The 11,358-nt window shown below is 67.3% G+C and overlaps 1 protein-coding gene across 2 annotated transcripts; it reads left to right on the forward strand.

Annotated features, from left to right (window-relative positions):
• The first annotated feature begins 547 nt into the window (after positions 1 to 547).
• On the forward strand, positions 548 to 9,425 carry TRIM3 (tripartite motif containing 3). Of its 2 annotated transcripts, none has more exons than XM_017837435.1 (12): positions 548 to 619; positions 1,582 to 1,723; positions 3,490 to 3,724; positions 4,097 to 4,257; positions 4,605 to 4,785; positions 5,172 to 5,895; positions 6,218 to 6,321; positions 6,708 to 6,875; positions 6,968 to 7,136; positions 7,648 to 7,718; positions 7,816 to 7,956; positions 9,056 to 9,425. In XM_017837435.1, exons 2-12 carry the CDS (start codon positions 1,596 to 1,598, stop codon positions 9,206 to 9,208), a joined length of 2,235 nt encoding a protein of 744 aa, XP_017692924.1. In that variant the 5' UTR covers positions 548 to 619; positions 1,582 to 1,595; the 3' UTR covers positions 9,209 to 9,425. The 2 variants fall into 2 exon arrangements, with proteins under 2 accessions (XP_017692924.1, XP_017692925.1); XM_017837436.1 differs by lacking the exon at positions 548 to 619 and adding an exon at positions 860 to 887.
• Positions 9,426 to 11,358: the final 1,933 nt, after the last annotated feature.

Raw genomic sequence — 11,358 nt, forward strand, 5'->3', positions numbered from 1 at the left:
TCTCCCTTTCATAACTCTTTCTTTACCCCTCTTTTTACCCCCCTGTGTCCCCCCCGGCCCTCCCTTTAGACCCCCTTTTCCCTCCCTTTATTCCCCCCCTATTTATACCACCCATCTCTCCGCACTTGGTGAGCCCCCCCCAAACCTCCACCCCCCAGTGTGTACCCGCACCCCTCCCTCCTCCATCCTATCCCCCCGCAATTTGGGGAGGTGGACCCCCCAAATTCGGGGGCGGGATGCTGTTGCCGTGGCAACAGCCGGGTACCCCGGGATGCGCGAAGTCCCCCCCCACTGCAGAGCCACAGCCCGGGCGAGACCACTCGCGTCGGGGGGGGTTGAGGGGTCGCTTTACGGACTTTCTCACGGGACCCCCCCGCGGATCCCCCACTCGGGGGCGGCAACGCGTCGCAGAGGGACTCATTTCTGCCCCTGAGTCGGCAATCCGCGGGCGGGGGGTGTCTCGTTGAAGGGGGAAGGGGTGACAAGTCTAATCCCCCCCTCCCGGCGCCCTTGGTGCCGCCCGGCCCGGCCGCCTCCCTGTCGCATCCCGGGCCGGGGCCGAGGATGCGCCGTGGGGTCCCGCGGCGTGGGCTGGAGCGAGGAGGGGGCTACGGGGGGGGTGAGTGGGGTCGGGGGGCCCGGGTGGGGGGCGGTGGGCACGGGGTGAGCGGTGGGGGATCGGGGGGGCGAGGGGGGCAATCGTGGGGTGGGTAAGGGGGGTTTAGGGGTGGGTGAGCGGGGATGAAGGGGGCAGACCCCCATGGGGAAATGCGGGGTGTGGGACCCCCCCAAACCCCCCTCGGGGTCCTGGTGTGGCGGGGGGGCGGTGCCGCACAATGGCGGCCGGGGCGGGGCCGGGGCCTGGAGCGCGGAGCCGCCGCAGCGCCGTGAGCGGGGCCGGGGCGAGGGGAGGGGGGCGATGGGGTGGGGGGCGGTGGGGGGTGGCGGGGGCGGTGGGTGCTCCTTGGAGCAGGGGGTAGGGTGGGAGCTGCGGGGCACAGGAGGGAGGGCAGTGGGGTCGGGGGTGGGGGTTGTGGGTGCTGTGGAGTGGGTGCCCCACGGGGCACGGGGTGGGTGCCATAGGGCACAGTGGGGTCGGTGGGTCTGTGGGAGGTGAGTGCTGTGGGGCACGGGGCCGTGTGGGGCTGGGGGGCAGGGGTGGGGCTGGCTCTGGGTACCTGGGGGTCGTGGGTACATTGGTGGGCAGGGGGAGCCCCCCCATGTGCCCCTCGATGTGTCTGTGGGATCGGGAACTGTGGGTGCTGTGGGTCAGGGCTGTGCATACCCCAGGGTGCCCACACCCCAATGACCCTGCTGCCGCAGAGTGAGGGTCCACCGTGGCTCTCTGTGAGGGCGTGGGGTGGGCAAGGGGCTGTGGGGCACTGTGGGTTGAGTGGGGGGTTGTGGGGTGCCACGGGATGCCCCTCACCCGTTTACATCCTCCCCTCCCTAGCCTGAGGGTCTGCCTTGGCCCACCATGAGCCTGTGGGATGGGTGGGGGCTATGGGTCGTGGCTGTGGGGTGCCGTGGAGCTCCATGGGGTGCTGTGGGGCACCCCCCTCACTGTGCCGTGCCCCCCAGGCTGAGGAGCCGCCATGGCCCGCCGCGAGCCCGCCAGCCCGGTGGTGCGGCAGATCGACCAGCAGTTCCTGGTCTGCAGCATCTGCCTCGACCGCTACCGCAACCCCAAGGTGCTGCCCTGCCTGCACACCTTCTGCGAGAGGTGGGACCCCCTGAGCCCCCCTCAACCCCCCTGAGCCCTATCCCTGCCTGCACACCTTCTGTGAGAGGTGGGACCCCTCACTGCAGCCCCTCACTGCTCCCGATATCCCCCCTGTGCCCCAGTACCCCCCCTCCATCCCCACCATGTCTCTGAGCCCCCTGTATCCCCCATGCACACCCTCTGCCCTGTTGCACCTCCCCAGCATCCACCTCCACCACATCTCCACTGTGTCCTGACTGCACCCCCCAATGCACCCCCAATGTCCTGACTGCACCCCCTTGCAGCCCCTCATCCCCCTGGCTGTGCTGCATTCTTGCTGCAGCCCCCTGGCCCCCCAGCATCCAATCCCCCCTGCCCCCCCAGTGCCCCCAGCCCTCTTCTGCCTTGCTGCACCCCCCCTGTGTCCCCCAGCTTGGCTCCCCTCACTGTCCCCCCCGACAGTTGCACCCCAGTGTCCCCCCTTGCACCCCCCAAACCTGCAGTGTGACACCCCCCCCAGCACCCCCCACCTGTGGGAGAGCTAGGGCTCCGTGGGCCCCCTACCCCCCCAGTGAGACATGGGGCCGAGCCCCCCCGTGCCCTCAGGGGTGGGGGCTGAGACCCCCCTGCACTCCATGGCCCACGGCGGGGCTGGGACCCCACTGCTGTGCCCAGCCCCTGAGCCCCCCAAGTGTGGGGTATATGGGGGGCTGTGGCTGGGGTCCCCGCAGTGGGGGGGTCTTGGTGCTGACAGCCTCCTCTCTCTGTGCCCCCAGAGCCCCCCGGCCCTGCCTCAGTCTCCCCATCCACTTCCTGTCCATCTGTCCATTCCCCCCGAGGGTGCTGGCACCCCTGCCCTGTGTCCATCCTGTCCGTTTGTCCATTTGTCTGGCCGGCTGCCACCCCCTGCCACTGCTCCCCCTCAGTGTGACACCACACGGCCCTCCTGTCTGTTTGTCCGTCTGTCCCACTGACACCCCAGTGTGACACCGTGCAGCCCTGCCGTCTGTCAGTCCGTCTGTCCCCCTTGCCCTGCTCCTGCACCCCAGTGTGACACGGTGCAGGCTCCTCTCTTGTCCATCGGTCCCCTCAGTCTGTGTCTCATTCCCCCATTCCTGCACCCCAATGTGCCACGGCACAGCCCCTCTGTCCGTCTGTCCCCCTGCTTTCTGCCTGCGCTCTGAACCCCTGTCCATCTGTCCATCCTGCTGCCCCACTGTCCCTCTGTCCCTGCCCCCGATGTGCAGCCTTCTTGTCCATCTGTCTGTCCCCCTGCCACTGCCTGCCCCCAGACCTGTCCCTGTGCCCCTGTCCCACAGCCTGACCCCCCGTCTGTCTGTCCAGCCAGTTCTCTGCCCACCCCCAACCCCATGGCTCTGCCCGTGTCCCACGCTCCCTGTCCACCTTTCTGTCCCCCATCCATCTCCACCATCCATCTCTCTGTCCCCCGTCTATTCATCTGTTCCTCTGTTCCCTCGTTCTGCCCCCACCCCCATCCCCAGCGGATCCCGACCCTCCATCCCCATCTCACTGTCCCTCCATCCGTCCCATCTTCTGTCACCCCATTTTCCCCCATGTTCCCCTACCAGCCCAGTTCCTGTCCCTGCCCTCTCTGTGTCCCAGCCCAGAGCCTGTCCCTGTCCAGCCCTGGGTTACCCCTGACCTGACCCCTGTGACCCCTTGTGACCCGGGGCTCCTGCAGAACTACATCCCTGCCCAGAGCCTGGCCCTATTGTGCTCTCTGTGACCCCTGACCCCTGTGACCCCCATGGCCCCTGTGACCCCAGGTGCCTGCAGAACTACATCCCGGCCCAGAGCCTGTCCCTGTCGTGTCCTGTGTGCCGCCAGACCTCGATCCTGCCTGAGCGGGGGGTCCCGGCACTGCCCAACAACTTCTTCATCACCAACCTGATGGAGGTGCTGCAGCGGGACCCCGACCCCCACGGGGCCCCCCCTGCGCCCCTGCCCCCCCTGGGCGCCGCCACCGGGCAGCCCCTTTGCTGCCCCAACCACGAGGGAAAGGTGGGGGCTGGGGGGCTCGGGGGCTGGAGGGGCTCGGGGGGCTGCAATGGGCTGTATGGGCTCAGGGGAGGTGGGGGAGCAGGGGAGGCCGGGGGGCTGCAGGAGCTGGAGGGGCTCAGAGGGTGTGGGATCTGGGGAGCGCTGGGGGGCCTGTGGGTAACAGGAGGGGCTGTGGAGATCTGGGGGGGCCAAGGAGGTCTGAGGGGCTGCAGGCCTTGGAGAGGGAGTCCACAGTGGGCCGGGGGGGGTGGCTACAGCGGTCCAGGGAGTCTTGGGGGGCACTGTGGGAGCTGTGTGGGCTCAGGAAGGGGGGGGTCCCGCAGGGCGCCGTGGGCTGGGGTGGGGGGCAGCTGACGAGCACAGGTGTGGCAGGTGATGGAGTTCTACTGCGAGACCTGTGAGACAGCCATGTGCCGGGAGTGCACGGAGGGGGAGCGGCGGGAGCACCGGGACCACCACACGGTGCCGCTGCGGGATGTGCTGGAGCAGCACAAGGCGGCCCTGCAGCACCAGCTCGATGCCGTGCGGGCCAGGTATGGGGGCCTGGGGGGTGCCTGGGGGTCACCACGGCCCTGCTCCCGCGGGCTGCAGTACCAGCTTGGTGTCACTCACACATGGTACAGGGAGAAGGAGGGCTGGAAGGACTGGGGCTGGTCCAGGGGGATCTGGGGTCCCCCTGCTGTCCTAGTCCTGCAGGCTCCTACAGCTGTGGGGGGCTTTGGGGGTTCAGGGGGTCCCCATATTCCCCCAGGCTCCCAGAGCTGGCAGCGGCAGTAAGGCTGGTGGCCGAGATCAGCTGGGGCAGCACTGTGGAGCTGGGGGTGCTGGAAGAGGGAGTTGGAGGTCTGGAGGCATTCAGGGGCTCCCCTTGTCCCTCCAGGCTCCCGCAGCTGGCAGCGGCCGTGGGGCTGGTGGCCGAGATCAGCCGGCAGCTGGGGCAGCGCCGGGCCGAGGCTGAGGCCGAGATCGGGAGCAGCTTCGAGGAGCTGGAGGCGGCTCTGCGGCAGCGGCGGGAGGTGCTGCTGCGCGACCTGGAGGCCACCTGTGCTGCCAAGCAGCAGGTAACACACCTTTCCTCGTGTGCCCTTCTGTGCCCCTGCACCCTTTGCCAGCCCTTCCTGGGAGGGTGTGCATGCCCCAGCCGTGCCCCAGTGCCAGTGGCACCCCCAGTGTGGCAGTTGGGGTCCCAGTGCAGCACCAGGGCTGGGGTTGTGGGCATGGCTGTGGTGCGGGTGCAGGTGCCGGTGGGGGATGCAGGTGGGGCGTTGGTTGGGGGTATTGGGTGTGGGGGTCCTGCCCCAGTGCCACAGAGATGTGCCATGCCCAGAGGCACTGGAGGCACAACTGGAGGTGCTGTGGTGGGGCCAGGGCTGGGGTGCAGACAGCGATGCAGGTGTGGGTGCTGGGTGTGGGTCCCACCTGGTGTCACAGGTGCTGTTCCCCCCAGGTGCTGGAGGCGCAGCTGGAGGTGCTGCGGCAGGGCCAGGAGAGCATCCTGAGCAGCTGCGCGTTCACGGAGCAGGCGCTGCACCACGGCTCGGCCACAGAGGTGCTGCTGGTGCAGAAGCAGATGGGCGAGCGGCTGCGGGAGCTGGCGGCACGGCCCTTCCCTGAGCACCCGCACGAGAACGCGCAGCTCGAGTTCCGCGCTGAGCCCGAGGGGCTGCGCCGCTCCATCCAGAACCTGGGCGCGCTGCTGACCACCAGCGCCACGGCGCACACCACGGTGGCCACGGGCGAGGGGCTGCGCCAGGCCGTGGTGGGGCAGCCCTGCTCGCTCAGCGTCACCACCAAGGACAAGGACGGGGCGCTGGTGCGCAGCGGCGGCGCCCGCCTGCGCTTCGCCGTGACGGGCCCCGACGGCGCCGCGGCCGAGGCTGAGGTGCAGGACAACCGCAACGGCACCTACGAGCTGGTGTACACGCCGCGCGCCGAGGGCGACTTCGTGCTGTCCATCCTGCTGTACGGGCAGCCCGTGCGCGGCTCCCCCTTCCGCGCCCGTGCCCTGCGTCCCGGCGACGTGCCCCCATCCCCTGAGGAGGCCAAGCGCCGCGTCAAGTCCCCGGGCGGGGGGCACGTGCGGCAGAAGGCCCTGCGCCGCCCCGCCAGCATGTACGGCAGCGCCAAGCGCAAGGAGAACCCCATCGAGGATGAGCTCATCTTCCGTGTCGGTGAGCGGGTGGCACGGGGGGACCTTGGTGCTCGCCAGGGTGGTGGGGGCTCCTCAGGGTGGTGGGGGGCTCCTCAGGGCTCCCCACAGCAGCAGACCCTTCTTGGGGCTCCCCAGGGTAATGGGGGCTCCCCAGGGTAATGGGGGCTCCCCAGGGTGGTAGGGCTACCCACAGCAGCAGGGACTCCCCAGGGCTCCCTAAGGCTCCCTGGAGTTGTGGGGGAGTCCCTGGTGTGGTGGAGTGCCCCAGAGGTGGAAGGGGTTCACTGGGGTGGTGAGTGGTTTCCTGGGGCCCCCCGTGCCTCCCTGACCGGTGCCCGCAGGCAGCCGCGGCCGGGAGAAGGGCGAGTTCACAAACCTGCAGGGGATCTCCACGTCCAGTGCCGGCCGCATCGTTGTGGCTGACAGCAACAACCAGTGCGTGCAGGTACGGACCCCCTGGGACTCCCAGACTTCCTCGGGACCCCCACTGACACTGTACTGATCCCTGCTGAATCCCTCCTGCCCCACTGACCCCAGCAGCAGCAACCAGTGCATGCAGATATAGACCCCTGGGACCCCCACTGACCCCCCCAAGACCCTCCTGGGTACCCCTAGATCCCCATGACCCCACTGGCCCCATTAGCAATAATCAATGTGTGCAGGTACAGGCCCCCCCAGACCCACAAACTCCCCCAGGACACCCACTGACTCCCCCGGGACACCCCTGACCCTGCTGCCCCCCCAGGTGTTCAGTAATGAGGGGCAGTTCTGGCTGCGTTTTGGGGTGTGGGGGTGCTTCCCCTGACCCCCCCGGCCCTGCTGCCCCCCCAGGTGTTCAGTAATGAGGGGCAGTTCCGGCTGCGTTTCGGGGTGCGGGGGCGCTCCCCGGGGCAGCTCCAGCGCCCCACGGGGGTCTCTGTGGACACCAATGGCGACATCATCGTGGCCGACTACGACAACCGCTGGGTCAGCGTGTTCTCACCTGAGGGCAAGTTCAAGGTGAGGAAAAAGAAAGCAGGGGGTGTCTGTGGGGGGGTCTGTGGGGCTGGGTGTCCATGGCACCCCCCGGTCTGACCCCCTGCCTCCCCCAGACGAAGCTGGGTGCAGGGCGGCTGATGGGCCCCAAGGGTGTCGCCGTAGACCGCAATGGGCACATCATCGTGGTGGACAACAAGGCCTGTTGTGTCTTCATCTTCCAGCCCAATGGGAAGCTGGTGGCGCGTTTCGGCTCCCGCGGCACTGCCGAGCGCCAGTTTGCAGGTACCCCCCGGGTCCCCAGCTGTGGGGCCTTGGGCTCCCCAGGGACCGGGGCGGGCAGGACCATGTGTCTGGTGTCACCAGGGTGGCTGGTGGCACCGGGGCCCCAGTGGTGGGCTGGGGGCTGGGTCCAGGCTCTGGGTCCACCTGGTTCCAAGCTGGGGCTCTGGATCCAGGCTCTGGGCTTGGGGTTTGTTCTGAGCTCTGGTTTGAGTTCTGGGGCCGGACCGGCGTTCAGGGTCTGGTTCTGGCTTCAGGGCCAGGTTTGGGGCTCTGGGCTGGGGATCTTCTTCCAGGTTCTGGCTCTGGGTTCTGGATTCAGTTCTGGGCTGTGGCTCTGGGCTCAGGTTCTGACAGTGGCTCCGTGCTGGTGGCCCTGGGTTCTGGGCTCTGTCCATGGGTCAGGGCTTTGGGTCCATCTTGGTCCTGCCATGGGGCCAGAGCTGAGCCCCACCATTCCCCCCAAGGCTAAGCCCCCCCAGTCCCAGGGATGACCACCCCATGTCTCCCCCAGGGCCCCACTTTGTGGCTGTCAACAACAAGAACGAGATCGTGGTGACTGACTTCCACAACCACTCGGTGAAGGTGAGCCGGTGCTGGGGTCCCCCCGGTGCCGTGGGGCCTGGGGGGGCTGTGATGACGGCCTGTGACCCCCTGGTGTGTCCCCCCTGCACACCCTCAGGTGTACAACGCAGAGGGCGAGTTCCTGTTCAAGTTTGGGTCGCACGGGGAGGGCAACGGGCAGTTCAACGCGCCCACGGGGGTGGCTGTGGACAGCAACGGCAACATCATCGTGGCCGACTGGGGCAACAGCCGCATCCAGGTACTGCACCTGCACAGCTGCATCTGCACAGCTGCACCTGCACACACACCTGTACTGCACACCTGTACCTGCACACACACCTGTACTGCACACCTGGACCTGCACAAATACCTGTACCCACACAAACACCTGTACCCGCACACACCTGTACCTGTACCTGCACACACACCTGTACCTGTGCACCCACCTGTACCTGCACAGCTGCACTTGCACGCACATCTGTACCTGCATAGCTGCACCTGCACACACACCTGTACCTGAACACACACCTGGACCTGCACAGCTGGACCTGCACACACAACTGGACCTGCACACACACCCACTGCAGCCCCAGGGGGCCCAGAACCAGCCCCTCCCCAACCCCTCTCCATCCAATCCCTGACCCCCTAACCCCAGGTGTTCTTGATGGGATGCCCTGGGAGGCACTGGGAAGGTGCTATGGGGCACCTGGAGGTCACTGAGAGGCAAGTGGTATTAACTGGGAACAACGGGGAAGGGTCTGGAGTCAACTAGGAACAGTCTGAGGGGGTGCTATAGTCAACTGGGAGCAACTGGGTCAAGTGGGAAGACTGTGGAGCCAACTGGGGTCAACTGAAAGCAACTGGGATGGGTCTCGGGTCAACTGGTAAGAGTCTATGGGGGGGGTCTAGGGAGGAACTGGGATGAGTTTTGGGCCAACTGGAAGCAACTGGGATGGCCTGGGGAGGAGTCTGGGGTCATCTGGGAGCAAATGGGATGAACTGGGGAGGGGTTTAGGGTTAACTGGGAGCAACTGGGAAGGATCTTGTGTCAACTGGGACGGACCTGGGGGGACTTGATCACGTCCTCCCCACAGGGAGTGGGTCCTGCAGATCCCGTGCAGGTCCAGGGGCCATAGGGACTGGGTGTCCCTGGGCCATGGGCCTGTTGGGAGCCATAGGGACTGGGGGCCCCTGGGCCGTGGGGCTGTCTGGGACCATCAGGGCTGGGAGTCCCTGGGCCGTGGGGCCGTCAGGGGCCATCGGGGTGGGGGGTCCCTGGGCCATGGGGCTGTCTGGGACCATCAGGGCTGGGAGTCCTGGGCCGTGGGGCCGTCAGGGACAGCCGTGTCCCCCCACAGGTGTTTGACAGCGCAGGCTCGTTCCTGTCCTACATCAACACGGCGGCCGACCCGCTGTACGGACCGCAGGGGCTGGCGCTCACCTCCGATGGCCACGTGGTTGTGGCTGACTCGGGCAACCACTGCTTCAAGGCCTATCGGTACCTGCAGTGACGGCCGGACCGCGGGGATGCCACGGCAGGGCGGGCCCACAGTGCCCCGAGGGACGGCTGCCCCCGGCCTCGCTGCCCCCACGCGCCGCCCCGGCTTCATGTGCACTTTATCCTGGGGGGCGGCCGGGCCTGGGGGACGAGGACGGGTCCCACGGGGCGGGGGCTGCCTGGGGGTCACGATCTGACCCCTCCTCCTGGAGCCCCAGTGCCCTGGCTGATGGGGGTCCCCAAGGTGCGGGGGGGGGTGTGGGGCAGGGGGAGCCATGGGCAGGGCTGGGGGAGGCTGGGGGGCAGTCAGTCCTGGGGCCCTACAGGGGCTGCCCCCCGCCCCCCCTCCCCAGCCCCAAGCCCCGTGGGGTGATGGCACGTGCCTGCCTCCCCACGGCACTGCCGCCCCACGGCACTGCTGCCCCACGGCTCCTGGGGGCTCCGGGGCCTGAGGGGCGGCCGCCGCACGCTGACAAACTGTATGTACAAAATAAAGTATTCTGGAAGTACCCTGGCCCCTGCTCCCCACAGCCCTGCCTGCCCCGCACACACCCTGCCCATGGCACTGCTGCCCATGTCCTTGGGCCCCCCCGGCAGTGCCAGGCCGAGCAGGGACAGGGACAGTGCCTGGAGCTCGGTGGCACCACGGGCGCTGCCCAGCCTGGGCATTCTGCCAGCACTGACCCTTCTGCAGGGACAGGGACGGGCTGGGACAGACTGGGAGTGGGGACAGGATGGGCTGGTCCATACTGGAAGTGGGGACAGGATGGGCTGGTCTCAACTGGGAATGGGGACAGGGACGGACTGGTCTGTATTGGTCAGAGTGGTCCATACTGGTAGCAGGGACTGGGTTGGACTGATCTATATTGGGGGCGGGGACTGGGTTGGACGGATCTGTATTTGTACTGGAACATACTCATCTGTACTGTGCCAAACTGGGCTATAGTGGAGTGGAGACTGGGTCATGCTGGTTCATACTGGGTCAGACTGGTCTGTACTGGGAGCAGGGACTGGGTCAGTGACCTGCTGAGCCACTCAGACCCCACAGGTCCCTGGGGCTGATGGACTCCCGGGGCCACCATGGGGGCTGTGGGGGGGTCCTGGAGCTGCTCCCACCACTCCCCTCAGGCCCAGCCCCCCAGGGGGAACCCAGACAGCAACAGCGCTCGCCTGGACCCTCCCCATCATTCCTCACAGCCCCTGCCCCCCGGGGGGTCCCAGGCCCTAGAGGTGCCCAGTGACCCCCTCCCCGAGCAGGGCCAGGAGGAGGATCCAGGGAAGTCCAGGCTGTCCCTGCCCTGGATGCTGGGAAGGCCCTGAACAGATCACCCTGGGGGGATCCCCCGGCACCGACAGGACAACCAGGGATCGGATCCAGCTGGGGTTGGGAAACACAGGTCCTGCCTGACCCACCTGATCTGCTGTGCCCAGGTGATCCGGTGGATGTGAGATGGGTGTGGGTGTGTCTGCCTGGAGCTCAGCAAAGCCATCTCCTCTGGCTCTCCTGGAGCTCCTGCAGCCCCAGGCTGGGACAGCTCCTGGCTGATGGCTGGATACAGGGAGGGGTGGGAATGGGGAGACATCCAGTGGGGTGGATACTGCTGGGGTTCCCCAAGGCTCAGTGTGGAGCTGGTCCTGCTGAGCATCTTCATCGGTGACCTGAACGAGGGGATCAAGGGCACCCTCAGTGAGTTCAATGGCAACACCGAGTGGGGTGGGATGGGGATCTGCCAGAGGGCAGGAAGGCTCTGCAGGAGGATCTGGACAGACTGGATTGATGGGCTGAGGCCAACAGGGTGAGGGTAAACAAGACCCAGGGCTGGCTCCTGCCCTTGGGTCACCACAACCCCCTGGAATGCTCCAGGTTGGGACAGAGGGACTGGAAAGCTGGAAAAGGCCTTGAGGGTGCTGGTGACAGAGGCTGGACATGAGCCCAGGTGTGCCCAGGTGGCCAATGGCTCCTGGGCTGTGCCAGCCCCAGTGTGGGCACAGCCCCAGGGCAGGGACTGTCCCCCTGTGCTGGCACTGCTGAGGGACCTCCAGAGCTGTGTCCAGTTCTGGAACCTCATGGAAGGGAGACACTGAGGGGCTGGAGCATGTCCAGGAAAGGGAACAGAGCTGGGGAAGGGGCTGGAGCAGCAGGAGGGGCTGAGGGAGCTGGGG

Source organism: Lepidothrix coronata, unplaced genomic scaffold, assembly GCF_001604755.1.
Source record: "Lepidothrix coronata isolate B3197 unplaced genomic scaffold, Lepidothrix_coronata-1.0 Scaffold305, whole genome shotgun sequence".
NCBI lineage: Eukaryota > Metazoa > Chordata > Aves > Passeriformes > Pipridae > Lepidothrix > Lepidothrix coronata.